The 19,207-nt window shown below is 31.2% G+C and overlaps 1 protein-coding gene across 9 annotated transcripts in view; it reads right to left on the reverse strand.

Moving 5' to 3' along the window:
• LOC106882502 (bone morphogenetic protein 1) overlaps positions 1-19,207 on the reverse strand; it is a 987,136-nt gene that overhangs the window by 631,868 nt on the left and 336,061 nt on the right. For all 9 annotated transcript variants that reach the window (XM_052967144.1, XM_052967135.1, XM_052967137.1 and 6 more), the window contains one exon: positions 1,079-1,287. In XM_052967144.1, coding sequence (XP_052823104.1) covers positions 1,079-1,287 — 209 coding nt within the window. The remainder of the gene's footprint in view (positions 1-1,078; positions 1,288-19,207) is intronic.

Raw genomic sequence — 19,207 nt, forward strand, 5'->3', positions numbered from 1 at the left:
TATATATATATATATATGACAGGCTTCTTTCAGTTTCAATCTACCAGATCCACTTACAAGGCTTTGGTTGGCCCAAGGCTATATAGTAGAAGACACTTGCCCAATGTGCCATACAGTAGTTGGGAAACAAGCTTCTTAGCACACAGCCATTCAGTTTGGAACTCTGTATATATTATCATACACCAGTCTGCTTCCAGTACAATGGTTTGTTTGCCACTAAGTATTATTATTGGTTATGATATATAGAGTAAATGTGAGAGAAATTATAATAAACACAAGTGTATATCACTTGTTCTGTCTGATCCTAACAACAGAATAAATTATAAAAAATAGTGTTTATCATAGTTTCTTCTCATATGTTATTGCTATCTATTAAGTAATATTACTTAAAATAATCCCCAGTATCATCTAATATTGAATATCATTAAAAAAAACAACTTCAGGAAACATTTCATTTCTTATACACTAGAAATTTATTTAGATTTAAAATTCTTATATATACCTTCCAAGCTATCTTTCAGAACTTTTGAGGGATTTAAACATATTTGATATGTATAATTCTCATTTATACTTTAACTGTAAGTATATTAAGAGAATGTTTGAGAATATTTCCAGTTGATTAATTTCTATTGTGAGTATAATAAATATTACTAATTTAAATTAATTATATGCTTTGGAACCAAATATGTACCTGAAGAAATATCATGCAACAAAATGTCAAAAACAGAGTAATCAACTTACACTTATTTGCTAATAGTTATGGATGAAACTAAGAAATCTTCTAAAAATTCTGAAATAATTGCCTTTATCTTTTTTAACTAGCAAAACTTGCTATGGTTTCAGTCATTAATAAACTCTGGTGATTACCTTATTAAGCATAAGGTCAAAACTGCAAGCTGGAATATGATGTACAAATAGTTTGATAAATTTAACATTAATATTTCTTTCTATTTTTGTTGATAGCAATTATGGGTGAAAACTGCAACAAAGTGAGATATAAACAAATACTTTAGGATTAAAATAATTTAAGGTCAACATTGGTCTTTTTTTTTATTTCTGATTTTTAGTCGTCACTTACTTTTGTCTAAAAACTGGAATATTCCTCGAAATCCAGTGTAATTTCCAGGGCCCGTATCAGAATGAAATTCTAAGATGAGACTGCGTCCAGATGAATAATGTTTCTTTTGTATGGTGCTAATGTTGCCACACACTTCATAATTCCAGCTACTGTATTGGTTCACTTCTGCTCGATCGAGATCCAAGAAGAATTTTAAAAAGTCTGTACACCTGGAAAATAATATAAAAATAATAAACAATTAATTACTTGTGAATAATTTGGCATCTCACACTTAAGAGTTTTTAATATGACAGTTTCAACAAGGAACAACTTTAAGTGCAAAAATCATTTACCAAATTCTGAACTTGAAATCTACACAAAAATTTTAAAAAATTATGAGTTGCTGTAATAATAATGATGATGATTTCATCTGAAGCAAAACTTTGTATGGAATATTCTGCAGATAATATCAGCTATATATCATAAATATTTTCTATTCTTTAGTATTCTTTGTCAGAAATTAGACATATAATTTTTAAATGTAACCTATTTACCCCAACTTGAAATATGTATGCAGCACATTTATAAAGCTTCATGTTCTTAATAATTATGCAGTTCTCACTTCATTTAAAACATTTCAAAGTTGTGTAATTGTGAATAATTCATAAAAAACAGACAATGCAAAGAGTTATTGCAATTTTCTCTAATTATCAAGATAATCATGTCTGCAAAGGAATTTTGTTAATACCATGATTTCTACTGTGAAAGTTGATGTGAGCGGATATTAATACTGAATGTTTTTAAGGTTTCAGAACTTGAACAATTAATATCATCATGTTACACTATACAGTTCACTTCAGATTGAGACCAACCAACAGAGTTTCAGAGAACATAAACAATATTTATTTTAATCAAATGTTTCCTTCAAAGGTGTTCTTAAAAAAAATTGAAACAATAATTAAGTTTTGCATTGTTGTTGTTGTTGTTATTGTTGATCCCACAAGACAACTATGATAGAGCAAACCTAGGATCAAAGATGTTCCAGTTACATTCTATCTTTATGAATGTCAAAGACCAAAATATTTAGCATTTCTTTTCTGTCTTTTACAGTTGGTAAGTTATATCACAAATTTGACTGATATTTATTTCTAGCAAGCAGAATGTGACGATGTAGAGGTTCATTAAAACTTAAGTAATACTCAATACTGTTGTTGGTCGTTTAGTTGAGTTACAATCTTACTGACAATAAACTCATGCATTGTTGTTTTGTAGATGGGAAGTAACCAAACGAATTCTTAAAGTGCCTTCAAACCTAATGTATAAAATACAACAAAATGCTTTGGCACAAGGTATTTATAGTAAGTGAATCTGGTACATGGAAATGTATGTGTAAATGTATGTATGTATGTACATGTGTGTATGTACATGTGTGTATGTTGTGCACATACATTGGTGCTTCTTTCTCACTGCTTGACAATTCGTGTTGGACAGTTAACATCTTTGAGTCTTAGTGGTTTGGCAAAGAAGGCTGATACACTAACTACCAATTCAGATTCAGCCTTATCAAAGTACATGACTACAAGATACCCTATAATGAAAGCCATAGAGCCACCAAAATACAACAACTTTAGCATGAGCTAAGAACTTTAATGAAGCATTACTAAGGGGCTAGTGAAGAAGACTATCAGCTGCAAGCAATGTGATATCAACAAAGCTCTGAGCGAGCTCTTAGAATGACCAGCGTATCAGAGAAGGTGGTGGTGGGGAGGGATATATTCTATGTACAAAGCTGGAGAGAAAGTGACTAGTTGGATTTAAATAAAGAAATCGATCTTATTTCGGCTGGGGTACAAACTGAGGCTTTGTCAGCCTGAGTTGGGTCAAATGATTGAGGATGAGGCCTGATGTTGAAAGACCTGAAACCCTCCAAAATTTCAGGAGCATCACTGATGATGCATCCTAGAGTACCTATGAGAGGTAAGATGGAACACACACACACACACACACACATACACACACACACATACACACACACACATACACACACACACATACACACACACACACACATACATACATACATGTTGTTGGCACTCTGTAGCTTACGACGTCGAGGGTTCCGGTCGATCTGATCAATGGAACAGCCTGCTCGTGAAATTAACGTGCAAGTGGCTGAGCACTCCACAGACACGTGTACCCTTAACGTAGTTCTCAGGGATATTCAGCGTGACACAGTGTGACAAGGCTGACCATTTGAATTACAGGCACAACAGAAACAGGAAGTAAGCGTGAGAGAAAGTTGTGGTGGAAGAGTACAGCAGGGTTCGCCGCCATCCCCTGCAATCCTATGACCGCGAGTCCGCTGCCCTAACCATTGGGCCATTGCGCCTCCACTACATACATACATACATAGAAAAAGCGTTGGGGAGCAACTTTTTTACAAATAAAAGGAATAAAATTATATCAAACTGAATTAGAAACAAAGTTTATCAATTGTCTGAATGGAAAAGCTAAATGTAAATTCAAAATAAACTCGTCTTGATAAAACTACTGTAAGCACACAAGCAAAGAAATCTACATGTTTTTGATTTAAAAAAGCAAAGAAATGACAATGATGATGACGGTGGTAATGGTGTTAATGATGATGGTAGTGGTGATGTTGATGATGATGATACCACTGATGGCAGTAGTGGTAGTGGCAGTAATGATCATGATGGTGCCAAGATCCCAAATGGGAAACCAAAGAGAAAATTCAAATTATATCAAGCAATAACAAAACTTAAACAGAAGTGACAAAATATTAAATTGTTTGCTATATTTTTCAATTCCTGTTGAAAGCTTTTCCTTTCATTCTTTTTCTTCCTTTTTTTTTTTTTTGATATAAATATTCTGAAGAGTCTAATGGTGTTTATTTAGCTAAGCTGTCAGGTTTTTCTAGATAAACAACTTCCTTTCACATTTGTGAATATTCTTTGTTTTTCTTTAAGTTTGTTGACATAGTTGCAATTCATAAGAAAAGGAATTGGGAAGAATGTTGTAAGAAAAGTTTATGTGTATGTGTGTATATATATATATATATATATATATATATATCATGTAATAAAAGAATTTGTATAACATGTAGAAAATATTAAAAAATTGTATTGATTATTATTCATAGGAGTTGAGAAAAATATGGAAATATATGGTTCAAGTAGTGGCATAATTATCATTTTTACTATTTACTTGTTTATGATTTATTATTCCAGAATTTTCTGCAAGGACATAGTACAGTATCATCAATTTAATTGAAGGGTTTTCCATACTACTGGACCATATCTTTCAGTCACACTAAACAGTCTCTGTCAATGCCTCCCATTCAATAAAATTCTCAACATATCTTATATAATTAGATTGGGTTTGTGTTCAGAAACAGTGGCTATATGAAGTAGTTATTGTCTTTTCCTGTTTATTTTTTAATTCATTTGAACTATTATGTTCAAGAGGATGCTGGGACAAAACATTCATAACGAGCAAATTATAACTGTACCATGGTAAGTAATTTAATGGATACATTTATCATCAATAAAAAAGTTTTAATAATGTGGCCATAATTCAAATATTGAAGGATTGCATATTTTGTCTCAACATTGCAAGTTTGTCGTGATTAATGACTCTGTAGTAGATATTTGTAAAGACAGTACCAATTTCTTAAAACTAATAACAGTAGCTAAGTAAGAGAAACAATTATAATAACAAATCCTTTTATAGCCATTGTTCTTAGAGACTTAAAAGTACACCAATTTAACAATTTTCATATATACTTATTTGGTTGTGGATGAGTTGCATCAATGAATTTAGCTTTAACATAGCTCTTAGAGAGAAGAAACCAAGGAAGCATTCAGCAGTAACTCACAATTCAAAAAATATTACAGGACACCACATCATCATCATCATCCTTTAATGTCTGTCTTCCAGCTGGTATGGGTTCAATGATTTGAAAGAATCCAACAAACAAGAGTATTGCATCAAGTGCCAATGTCTGCTATAGCATGATTTCTATGGCTCAATGCTCTTTCTAACACCAGAATGCCTTTCATAGTGTGTGTGTGTGTGTGTGTGTGTGTGTGTGTGCGTGCGTGCACACACAGACATGGTTTTGTGGTAAGATGATTGCCTATTAACCTCACGCTTCTGAGTTCAGTCCTACTGCATGGCATCTTGGGAAATTCTCTTCAACTATAGCACATGTTGACCAGAACCTTGTGAATGGATTTGGTAATTGGAAACTGAAAGAAGTCCATCACATGTGCTCATGCGTGCATATGTGTATTTCTTTGTGCTTGCATTTGTCTCCAATATCACTTGACAACCAGTGTTTGTTTAAGTCACCGTCACTTAGTATTTTGGCAAAAGAGACTGATAAAATAAGTACCAAGCTTTAACAAATAAGATCTGGGGTCAATTTGTTTGGCTAAAACTGCTCAAGGTGGTATCTCAGCATAGCCATGGTCCAATTGCTTTGTTATCTTCTTTCAATCTCAGCAGTATAGAAAGTACTGAAGAAGAGTTTTTGCGTTTTAAATATTACGATGAATCATTAAGTGAACTTTTAACTTTAGAGCAAAATTCCTACAACAATAATTAATTGTTAATGCATTAACAGTGTTTGTATTATAACTAATATCTAATTAGAAATCATTATAATATAAAAGTCATTATTTTGATTGCGCTATAGATTGAGTTAGTTTCTCTGTGTATGTAAATTTTGATATCATACAATAACAGTCCAATGTTATGGAGTAATATTCTTCTACTTAAATAGAGAGGAAAGTGATTTGATTTGCTAGACTAATTATCAGAATAAATTACAATGTCATTGGGAAATACACATTTTCATAGCAACTCAAAAGTGAAATGATTTATTAAATCCTTTCTAAGCCATCACAATTGATTGTTGCATCTACAAAATATCCTCACATTATTTAAACACATCTACTTCAATTTAATCATTTCTTTTTTTATTTTTTTTAATATTTTCTCTATTGTAACTCTCTTGTTACTTCAGTTTCCTTTAAAGTACAGTATAACACTTTTACATTCATTGGACATAGCCCCATCTCCTAGTAGTTGCATTCTAATACATTCAGTTCTCAGTATTTCCACAAACATGACTATTTTATTTCTCAGCACACGCACATCAACGTTGAAACATATATTACTTACTAACCACTCTACTTGCAATCATTTTGCATTTAATATTGTTTTATACAATTTTCATTTTCTTTACGCTATGAAATAAATAAACTATCTACATAATAATTTCATATGAACTTTTGACACCATATGATCTGAATGTTTCCTGTTAAAAATATTCTGACACTATCAAAGCAGACTTTCACCTAAATTGTCTTGTGAATTTCTAGTTTAATGTTTTAACTCTTTTTACATCCATTTCCACCATAGTTACATGAGAGAGAATGTGTTTTGTAGGAGAAACTAATTTTTACAGCTGGATGCATTATTTATTTGATCACAAAGTGGGAGTGGAAACCTATTTTGTGCATCAAGTAAACTTGAGAAAGTGAACTTAATTATGTGTCTAGAATAGGGTTGAAATGCAATGTAATCCAGCATTTTGCTTTGCAATAACTGTTTTTCTCATACAAAATATGGAAGATGAAATGCAAGATACAAAATTAATCATGTACTTCATAAGAATTTAATAAACATTGAAAAAAATATTCTTGAATGAGTTTTTTTAAAATTGCAATATTCGCAATCTGTCTTTATATTTTACTTGTTTCAGTCATTTGACCGTGGCCATGCTGGGGTACCACCTTGAAGGACTTTCAGTTGAATGAATTGTACTTATTTTCTCTTTTAAGTCTGGTATTTATTCTGTCAATCTCTTTTCCTGAACTACTGTGTTATGGGGGCATAAATACATCAACACTTATTGTCAAATGGTGGTGAGGACAAATACAAACACAAAAATTCAGACACACACGCACACACATGCACACACGCACACACATGCACACACATATGCACACACGATGGGTTCCTTTCAGTTTCCATCAACCAAATACACTCACAAAGCTTTGGTCAGCCTGTGGCTATAAAAGAAGACCCTTGCCCAAAGTTACATGCAGTAGTTCTGAACCTGGAACCATGTGATTGGGAAGCAAACTTCTTACCACACAGCCATATTTCTCAACTGTTTAAATAAAGTACCTATTTCAATCTAAAACAAAGCAAATGATATAACATACTATGCTATAGTAAGTATAATAGCTACATATATTTTAAAGTAAAATAGAAAACAAATTATTTTTATTTATCAACACAAAACTAATTTTCCTTTACAATCTCTTATATTTACTTAGGAAGTCATACATCACATCAGCAAATATAGGAAGGTTATGCTTCACTGAGTTCAGAATAAGACTAAAACATGTCATCTGAAATGGTCCTGTCATCATGCTTGGAAAATGAAAACATATTAATCATTGACAAATATTGTTCTTTTCCCCTAGTATATTTATTTTTAATTAGTTTATTAATAATATTCCAACCATTAAATTGGTTAACACGAACCTACTATGAAAATAAATTAGTATACTGTTTGCTTTGGATATGAAATTTAAAGAGAGTAGTAAACTTAAAATTTATTCATTCATAAATTCTAATTAATAAACCCCACCCCCCACAAAACAAGCAATTTACATTATCAAGGTTAATAGGTTTTACACCAAACTATCTCTCCTGAGTTAGTATGTGACAAGATTTTAACGACTTAACAGAGGGAACAAATTTACTAAACATAATCACATTTTCTGAAATAATCAGTTTTGAAATTGATATATAAGCTAATAGGTAATATGCACACACAGACACCCACACACACAGACACACACAAAAACATACATACAAACACAAACAGAATGAAAAGAAGTCTTCGGGGAAAATGAACATAAAAGAAAGGGGACTGTGATCAATCTTAAGTCACTAGTGAATAATATAAATAGGTAAAGTGAAAAAGAATGCCATTTTTCTCCAATAATAATAATCTTGAAAAAGTATGAATTGAAAATAACCACCAAAGATTGCTTCAATGGGTATTACTCCTTAACTTCTAAGTCAAGAACTTCCTCATTTTCTTAATGACATACTACAATGCAATTTTCTGAGCAGAAAATGAAAATATTGTATGCACTAACCAAGCAGTACACTAATGAATGAGTGCATGCATGCACGTGTGTGTGTGTGAAGGTGAGATAGATAGATAGAGAGAGAGGGGGGGAGCGTGTGTGTGTACTGGCAACTTTTGTTTTAGATTTTAGATAAAAAGGAAAAAAAACAATTCTGTTGATTAATGAAGACACTTTTAACAAGGCATGAAGATAATCAGTTTTGTGGGAATAAATTAACACCTATACTAACATATTCATAAAACAATGAAAAACTTAACAAAAAAATTGGACTTAATTTATATATGCAATCAAACAGAATTTGAGCATAGCTAATAACATACATTTCTATAACAAATTGTGATGAATTGACACCTCCTAGCAATTGTACTCATTCCATAATAATATGTTATTATTTCCTTACATGTCTAACTAGACTTAAAATATCAAAAATCAATGAATGCATAGAAAGATAAATGCATATGTGTACACCATACATAATTTTTTAAATGCATCATGTGCATACATCATTATAGTTAATGCCTGATATAGTCACAGAGAGTTTCATGAAGACATTAAAAATCACATATTACTAACAACTTAAAATCTCAAGCCAAACTTTCAAGCTTTAAGAATTAATAATATAATCAAATTAACTTGTAGCAACTTTGTAACATAAAATTACCAGAGAAAAATATAACCAGCTATATAATATGACAGTCAGTAGAATGTGTGACTTTATAAGAATAGAGTATGGACAGATAAAAATATATTTTGGTGTATTTGGTTTGGTTTTAAATGCACCAAGGTGTGTTCAAGTGAAGTTAGTAATGAGTATGGTTATGGACTACTGTGACTACTTCATGTGAAATAAATGATATTCCACAGCACATGACAAAAATAATTTAATTATATCATTTTATGCATTCATTCCAGATCCCAAAAAGGAAATTCTGTTTTATCAGCCTTCTAGGGTTGATAAAAGCGAGTACATAGGAAGTACTTGAATTTGCTATATCTTTCTCGAAATATTTTGGCATTATGCCCCAGTTAGAAATCATGTTTACTATTGTAAAGAAGAGGAGAATAAAAAGAGGGAAAGGAGTAGGAAGATAATATAAATTTTCTTTAGTTTGAATAGATTTTTTAGCTTACATTGTGTAGTTCTGATAATTTAGAAATTTGCATAAATTGTTGGAGAATAAAAAAAATGCAATACAAAAGATATAAGGAAGCAAACAAGAGTAAAATATTTTGTTCTCATGTTACAATGCAAACAATACAGATTTTTTAAATGTAAGTTTCTAGCTTCCAGCATGATTTTGGCATACAGTCAGGCCATCCTTAAGTACTTATTTTAATATGATAGCCATCATCATTGTTAATAGTACAATCTAGTTAAACTAAATGACAAAATTTTTTGCACTACTTTACTTCTCAGGACAAATACTGAAAATTTCCGCACCAACCCCTAAAGAGAAAAATAATTTATAATCCTACATATGAGTATTTGTGATATGCGAGTGTGTGTGAATCAAATGGTGGTGCTACCAGATTTTCAGGCCTTTCTTGCAACATCAATTCAAGAAAGTGCTTAATATGTTTTCTAGATTTTGCTTCTTTGATTTTGTGAGCGAGTGTTTTAACTTCCTTACATTTGCATAATTGATTTTTCTCTTCATTCATTCCCCAATCTTTCAATTTTATTCTACAGTTCATATTTCAATGAAGACATTCATTGTCACATCATACTTTCAATGGCTTCACAGTTCAGTATCCATTATGAAAACACCAATACTATGTGCACAATGTTGTTAGCAAAGAAATAGATTTTTTAAACCATTTCAGTGAGACAAAAATGTACAGTAACAACTCAATCATATCATCTTTACATGTATTTGTTCCTTTTTTTTTCTTATAGTGTATCAGATACCAGTTGATGGATATCATAAACATTGGAATGAAAAATATATATTTAAAAAAATAAAACTTACAATATCAAATGTAAAAACTGATGGTTATAGACACCAAATAAACAGAATCTGTTTCATATTTTAAAGAGTGAAAAAATATTAATGGACAAAATGAAATCTTAACTATTGAAGCTGAGATTGTAGATCATTTATCAAATCGTAATAGAAGAGTTTACTTTTTTATTTTTTCAAGAAAGCATAGTTACTGATATGTACTTAAAAAAGACTTGTCGACAGGAAAGATAAAGACTTATGTAGAATAGAACAAACTGAAAAGAGGTAATAGACTGATAAACTAATACTGTGTATATTATTACAATATATGGAAAATTCTACAGCTAACAATAATGATGAATAATTTTAAGATCATCATTATAAAGGTAATGTTTGCAAAAATGATTACTATGAGGACATCATTTGTACATTAGTGAAATGGAAACAGAAACATTAAGTTATTAAGCAATCTAAGTGCTATACTAGAGGAAACTGATTATTTTTTTTTCTTTGTTGTTGCATTTAATTATATTACATAGTTCTATGCTGGCACATGCAAATATATATAAGTACAAAACTTAGTATATGCAAACTATTAGAACATTTAGCATTCAAATATTTCTTTAAAATTTCACATGTTGAGGTCCCAATTGAAACTATAATTTCTTCTATAATACTATTGACAAAAACTGAATATATTAATAAATTTCTGCTAATGATATTGACAATAATGATGAAAAGATAGCAAAGAAGAAAAAGGATGATGATGATGATGATGACAGAAAAAAATAATTTATTTCAATGGAAAGAGAACTTTGATGTCACTCAATAGATTTCAGTAATAACTTTACTATTAAGGGAAAAAAAATGTCACATCAAATCAAGCAAAAGCTTTTATGTAGGATGGATGAGCATTAGAGTCAAGAAAGAACAGAAAGAAAAGATAAAATGTGAAAAAAAATAATAAAATATAAAAATCAAGGAACTGACAGGCTATTAGAGATGAGATTATGATGTAAATGTCTAAATATGATTAATATTTGTCATTATTATACAAACCATTGATCATAATGTTGTACCCAGAGACACCAATATGTAGAAGGTGTTTTATGTTGAGAGAAAGAGAGAGAAAAAAATGTCACAGATGGCTTCAAAAATTTGTAACAAATAATTGCTTTTGATATAAAAAAGACAGACCCTGTTGCACTGGAGAATTACCAAAAAATACAGCTTTAAACTTGATGCCAATAAATGTGATATGAAATTCTGATTAGAGAGCGTAAAAGAGAGAAAAGAAAGAGAAAGAGTACTTTCAACCCCTTCTCAACCAAAAATGGTAAAGATGATGAAATCATACATGGTACCAATAAATAGAAAATAAAATCCCAATATTGCCTAATAGAAATACATATTAGTTTTAATGTCCCTATTGCACGATATTATTTCAGAAGTGATAATGACATCTTGAAGTAAAAGAAAAAGTGAAAATTATTTCTAAACCTTTTTACTTATAATTTCATCAAAAGTCAACAGTATTTTTATACATTTCCTCTTCTAAGTTTAATTAAATAATTTATGCCTAAATGCATCAGATATTTCCTAGAAACAAATTAATTCTTATTTGATAACATTATATATAAAGACGATTGCAAAACAAAACTGATAAGAAATTTGCAAATAAGTTTGAATTAAAATAATTAAGTTAACTTGGTTCTTGTGCGGGTGGCACATGAGATGCACCATTTTGAGCGTGGCTGTTGCCAGTACTGCCTGACTGGCTCCCGTAGGATTTTCGAGCGAGATCGTTGCCAGTGCCCCTGGACTGGCTTGTGCGGGTGGCACATAAAAGACACCATTTCGAGCGTGGCCGTTTTCGTGCGGGTGACACGTAAAAGCACCCACTACACTCTCTGAGTGGTTGGCGTTAGGAAGGGCATCCAGCTGTAGAAACTCTGCCAAATCAGACTGGAGCCTGGTGTTGCCATCTGGTTTCACCAGTCCTCAGTCAAATCGTCCAACCCATGCTAGCATGGAAAGCGGACGTTAAACGATGATGATGATGATGATGACAGAAATGAAACAAAAGTGCAAGAATCAGTTCATCAAAATCTCTGTATACATTATTCTAAAAGTTATCATACCTATCTACTAAATGCAACATATATTTTATAATAACAAGAAATACAAGAAATCCAATAATCTAAATATTCTGTATCTTTTAATTTGTACTTGTTTCAGTCATTAGATTGTGGCCATGCTGGGGCACTACCTTTGATCTTTTTTTTTTTTTTGGTAGTCAAGTGAATCAAACCCAGTACTTATTTTTTTTCTTTTGAGTCTGGTTCTTATTCTACCAGTAACTACCAGCTAAGTTATGAATGTAAACACACCAACACTAGTTGTCAAGCAGTGATGTGACACAAGCATGGACACACACACACAGATATATATATATATATATCATATCATATCATATCATATCAGTTTCAGGAGAAAATCTATTCTAGTTGACAGAACCCCACTTGGTCTGATGAAGTTTTAAGGTCCCACATGGTGAATTAAAGTAATTAGATAAGAAAATCAGCATATTTATAGGTGTAGGCATGGCTGTGTGGTTAGCTTGCTTCCTAACTACATGATTCTGGGTTCAGCCCCACAGTAAGTGTCTCCTACTATAGCCTTAGGTTGACCAAAGCCTTGTGAGTGGATTTGGTAGATGGAAACTGAAATAAGCCTGTCATATATCTGTATGTATAAACCTGTCATCTATATATATATATATATATATATATATATATATATGTATACATACACATATATGACAGGCTTATTTCAGTTTCCATCTACCAAATACCTACTCTATCTATTTTCAGATCTACTATATTTCCTGGTGTACTTTTACATAAGACAAACCCTACTTTTCGTGGAAAAACAGTATATTTTGGGGGAAAATAAATTCAACATGTCTCATCATACACTCAGTACCCTATCTGTAGTATGGTCAGATTAGACAGATGTCAATATTTTGTTACATTTAAGAATAAAAGGAGCATGTCTTATACATCAGTATATATGGTCCGTTATGCATCACTCTGGCAGAATTGGTAACACACTGGAAAATATGCTTAGTGGTATTACATTCTGAGTTCAAATTCTGCCAAGGTCAACTTTGCTTTTCCTCCTTTCAGGATCAACAAAATAAATATCAGCCAAGTAATGGGATTGATGAAATCAACTACCCAACTCCTACCAAACTTCAGACCCTGTGCCTATAACAGAAAGTAGAAAGCTTTATGGCTACAGAATACACTAAAACATTTCTTTATTAATATTTAAGATTATTAACTGTAGATTGTAGCATAAACTGCAATAACAAAGAAATGTATACGCCCAGAATTACAATTTACTGTAGGTAATTTTAAGTTCGTTCTTTCATATTTACATGCTTTTAATGTTTTGAAATATTTGAGAATTAGCAGGAAATTTGTAACAGCTGAGTTTGTTCAGAGATTCCTATTTGAAAATTATTACAATTAAAATGCAAAGAGTCCAAGTAAAAACACAATATAATACTTATAGATAAGTTTGAACATATAAATTTTGGATTAACATTTCAGCACCTTCAGCACTTTGAAGTCTGATGATTCATAATACAATGAGCCGAAGAAGTTTTTATATGAATAACACTATTCTTTACATTTCAAATGTTTTACATTGATGTTTGCTCTGCTGAGCAGCCATCATAAGCATTTTAAAGTATTTCAAGCTCTTTTTAATAACTCATGAACTTCTAAAGTATCACTTTTTAAAAAAATTCTTTATTCTGTCAAGAAATATGTCAAGTGTGTAAATGTTATCTCATGCAAAAAGAGAAAGACTGAACTTCCTGATTCTTTTAAGTACTCAATCTATAGATAAATAATCTTTTTCATTTTTTAGGCATCACCAGTTATAGTATAGTATTGTCAAACAATTTAACAAATTTAAAATCTTTGATTTTGGTGCAGTACCAATTTGTATAACTCAGATGGAAATTTATGGTACTGCAGAATTCTGAAAATCACTCAAATTTCCAGTAAAGAATGGCATTAGTTAAAGGCTATTTGCTCTTGAGTAGTCATGTATGTAGTACAATCGATGTCTGGAAGGAATTTACAATTAACTTTGTTTCTTGAAGATGAAATATGATTCAGTAATACTCCATACAATAATATTTTTGCTTACTCAAAATATAAGCTGGAATTAAATTTCTAAATCAGTCAGGTCAATATTGATTGATTTTTTTTTTCCTATTTTGTAATTTTAGTCTTGTAATATTCTGTATGATTTAAATAAATAGCCTAGAGGTATATTTTTAAAATTGTTCAGCATGTACAGGAAATTGTAATATATCAGCAGGAAATTGGGACAGAAGGATTTAAAGTTAATGCATACTAGCAGGAAATCGGGTTATAATATGTCTATTACTATGATCAGGTACTACATAACTGAGAAAGCTAGACACAGCATCAGGAAATCCGGTTATATCAACCAGAAAGTAGAATAGATAAAACTGACTTATTTAAATAGAAGATTGATTATTTACTTTCCAGTATACAAACTTAACTAAACACATTTCTCACCCATACTGCATAGTAAAGACATATTTTGCTTTAAAGAATCAAACAGAACAGTTGGAATTCATCACCATTATTTTCATCTTTATCATATCATCATCAGCATCACCTTGATTATCATAGTATCACCATTATTTTTGTTTCTTCATTCTTGCTATTTTAATGTTAATTTTTCAATGCTGGCAGGTGTCCAAAAGGTCTGTCATTCAGAGCTTGCCATTCTAAATTAATATGTTTTGATTTTAATAATGTTTAACAATAATGAAAGACGATTATTAGCAATGGTTTTTTGCAATATCCTTACTAACGACCACTATGTAGCTATCTCTCTATCTCTTAAAAGAAGAGAACTTATCCTTTAAGTGCTTACGATTAAAAACAGAGAGAGCAGGGAGAACATAAAAGCATCATTTCTATTTCAGCCACCAAGATTTTTATGGTTTAACATAAATATGAGGGGCTGTAAAACTGTTAGGGAAAGGAGAAGAGACCATGTCTAAACTTACTGGTGATTACTAAACACTATTTCAGTTCCTGTAAGTATTCCAACTTCAAAAGATGAGCTTCTCAAGGTCTTATGCTTGCTAAGCATATATTTAAATATGTAAGTATATATTTCCCTAACACAAACTGGAGGGAAATATATGCTTACATATTTAATGAGTATCAAATGTTTACTTTCATAAACTATTGGGGAGTATTTCAAATTATTAGGACCTGAAAACTTTAAGAGGTGTAACTGCTGTGAGTTTTAGACAATGTACCAAATAAACAACAGGGCAAACATTACACCATAGTTTGTAATAACCCTCTTCTATTTAAAGCATACAATGTTGCTTCTTTTACCTATTTAGTTGATAAACATATTCTAGTCTTAATTTACAGTTGGTTAGTTTAGTTAGGATTAGGTTAGTCATGTAGTTATAAAAACAACTTGTATAACCATTATCAAACAGTCATTTTTTTGTAAAACATTCCACCTATATAAGCATGGAAATAGGAAAATTAATAATTTTAGTAAAATACTGTCTAAAATAAATATGTAGAATCACTGAATGATGTTATTGTTCTACAGAAATGACCATATGTATTTAGTGTGATTTATATCACCAGAACAATCTGTACTACTTCAGTGAATCAAAGAAATCAGTAGAGACTGGCAATACAGTGGAGCCAGTCAGATTTACTTGACTGTTCTATATCTGATACTATTTCTACCAGAGCAATCTTGTAATATATTCAATTGTGGCTCATTTGAAATACATGATCAACCATGCAGAGGAAAGTACAGTTTGGCTCTTATCAGTAACCAACCACACAGCTGAGATTTTGTCCAACAAGAATGCAATTAGCTGATTCTTCTAATGATGCATAACAAGCCAATTGAGGCTAGATATGGGAGGATCTGCAATATCTGTATTTTAAACAGCGATTTTATATGAAATTTTTTCAAAAATTATTTAAAAAAATAACAAGTACTATTTTTGCTTATAATAGTGAGTGAGAAATGTGCTATGGCAAAATTCATTTAGAAAATTTTTTTTCATCTCATTTCAGTTAATGATGTGATTAAAAATACATAAGATAGCATAACATATGCTACAGTGATTTCATGGTGGTAAAACTGGAATTTTCTTTTTGACCATGCCACTATTTTAACTAATATCTTCATTTTTCTGCATGCAATTCTGCTAATATTATCACTTGGATTCCTTTCAGAAGAATTTTGTCTCCAAAATTAGTCACTCTATTAAATACCAACATGGGACCAAATGCATCTAATTTAATTTAACTAGAGAAAGCATCAACACATCTGATCATTCTTTTTCAACGACCTTGTAGATTTCATTCTTTACTTGTTACATATGGCTATTGATGAAGGAAAAGCATGACCACATTGGTTTATAAGAAAATATCATCACAATAAGAATTCTAGGATTTTATCTTTTTAAACAGAAAATAAATTTTATGTTCCTTAATTAAAGAGTCTATTTTTCTAAACTTAAAATCAAAATCCTTTAATTTTGCTATGCAGAAAATTGCTCAAACCTTCAATCAAGGTAATAAATCAAACTAAGAAGCCTATCAAAGTACATGAAGCACAGTTTGAATGCAAGATGGAAAGACTCTAGTAATGCATCTATAACACAATTTTTATGTTGGAAAAGAAATCCCATTTACTTCACCTACAGAATTAACATTTTCAAAAGTTAGAATGAAAAAAAAAAAATAATACATTTTGTTTTCTTAAAATCTCACTCCCAATTTTATAAATCTCATGCAGAGTCTGCTATCCTGTCATCAATATGGCATTGTGAGGAGTTTGCATCATATCATTAATTATTAATTATTTATAGAGCTAAAACTCAGGATGTCTAACTTACAAGCCATAAATGAATTTCAACTTAATTCTCAAGTAGCTTAGTATTATGTGCTGCAAGTTAGAATCTTGCCACAGTTGTAAGTGTAATGGCAGCATAACTGAATGTTTCATGAGTTTGCAATAATGTCTACAAGTCCTCCTACATATGGCCAGAAGAGAAGAAGTGAAATAGAGTCTAATGGTTTAAAAGTCAACATTAAGTAAATGATGCAATCACCTTCATAAAAAGATGTTAAATAAGAAAGGAAGAATGAAATATTGGCTTGGATTTCAAAGGAACCTGATTTAATATTTACAAGTAATTATATATTATTAATCCAAGCCTTTAATCCAGAAATCAACAAAGTGCAATAATTTAAAAGTAATCTCTAGTGTTCAGGAAAGCAGATTCTACATAAATTCAAAATTTATTGCAATATTCTGGAATTATATGTCACAGGTTAGTGGAAGCTGAAATATGCTATGATTTAGAATGTAAATGTTACAGCTATTTTCTACAAGGGAAATGGCATGTATGAATATTCAACAACAATCCCTTATTCTTCTTGCTTGATATATAATGTGAAAGATGAAAATCCAATATATTTTGCATAAAATTTCTTAAGGATTTTATTAATTTGCATTAAAGTGATAAAGTTATTATATGTATTATGAAAGAAAATCTGAAACACCTACAATATTTTTATGGTGACTAGTTATCTAATGTACTAGCTGTACATGAACCTGAGTAGAATGAAAATCAGTTGAATCTTGCCTTTTATCAGGTCTTGAGTAATGAGTACCTATGCTGAGCATGTCAAGAATGAAAAATACTGCAATATGTTCTGCTTTTAGTAAAAAAGGAGAAATTCAAGTGATTTCATTGTAAAATTTATTTGGATGTTCAGCACTTATATCCTCCATCAAATGGAAGGATTACATAAATGCTAAATTTCATATATCTTTCTAAACTTCCCTAAAATATGAATATTCTTGGATGGATGGATGGATGGATGGATGGATATGGGAGTAGACTGCAAAGGAGATGCATAGGCTGAGGGACAGAGTCAAGGTTACATGAAGTTGGAAATGGTGGTAGACAAGCAGAAATAATGACAGGACAGGCTGTCACTGACAAGAAGCGGAGTGAAAGGAAATAGCAAGTAAGAAGCATTCTGTGGAAAATAAGGTGTTAAGAGATGACAATGAAAATGCATGAGGAAAGGGAAGTGGATCTCAAGAGTTTGAGTAGGAAGAGGAGGAAATATATGCAGTTTACTCTCGGAATAACAAGCAAATAGTCAATAATTCTTATTGTCATCATATGGGGCTCATAGTAGGTCAGCTAATTTGGGTTTAGGTTGAAATTTATTACACTCTCTTCCTCCTTTCTCTCAGTGGAGGCACTTTTGGAATTGTACAGTACAGCAGAATCAGGAATTTATGACTTCAAAGAAGGGAATTTAGCAGAGAGCACAATCCTCAAGTGTCAGTGTGTGACACTTGGGGCATGTGTCTTCAACGATATATAATATATTTATCAAATACATGTATATTTATCTAATTTAATAGAATTATATGTTACACACACGCACACAGATATATATGATTAACCGCTAAATCTACAAGTTTTTTATTCTCTCTCTGTTTAATTTCTCCTGTTCCTTTCTGTTAAAGAGTGTAGGCTCGAAACATAGAAGACTTTTTCACCTCCCCAAGCATCAAACTAATACACCTACTTGTTGTTTATACACCTGTCTTTGTCCTTTGTTTTCCTGTAAATTTCAACTATATATATATATGTATTTGGATAATGCGAGTTATGAAGCACAAAATTCAACAAACACTATTCAGAACTCCATCTGTTTATTGATGCATCTAAAAAGAAAGTTCTGAAGAAAACTCATAATCTATTTCAATTTTCTTTCAACTCCCCTCTGTAGTAACCAGAATGAAGGGAGAGAGAGAGAGAGAGAGAGAGAGAGAGAGAGAGAGAGAGAGAGAGAGAGAGAGAGAGAGAGAGAGAGAGAGAG

Source organism: Octopus bimaculoides, chromosome 4 (assembly GCF_001194135.2).
Source record: "Octopus bimaculoides isolate UCB-OBI-ISO-001 chromosome 4, ASM119413v2, whole genome shotgun sequence".
NCBI lineage: Eukaryota > Metazoa > Mollusca > Cephalopoda > Octopoda > Octopodidae > Octopus > Octopus bimaculoides.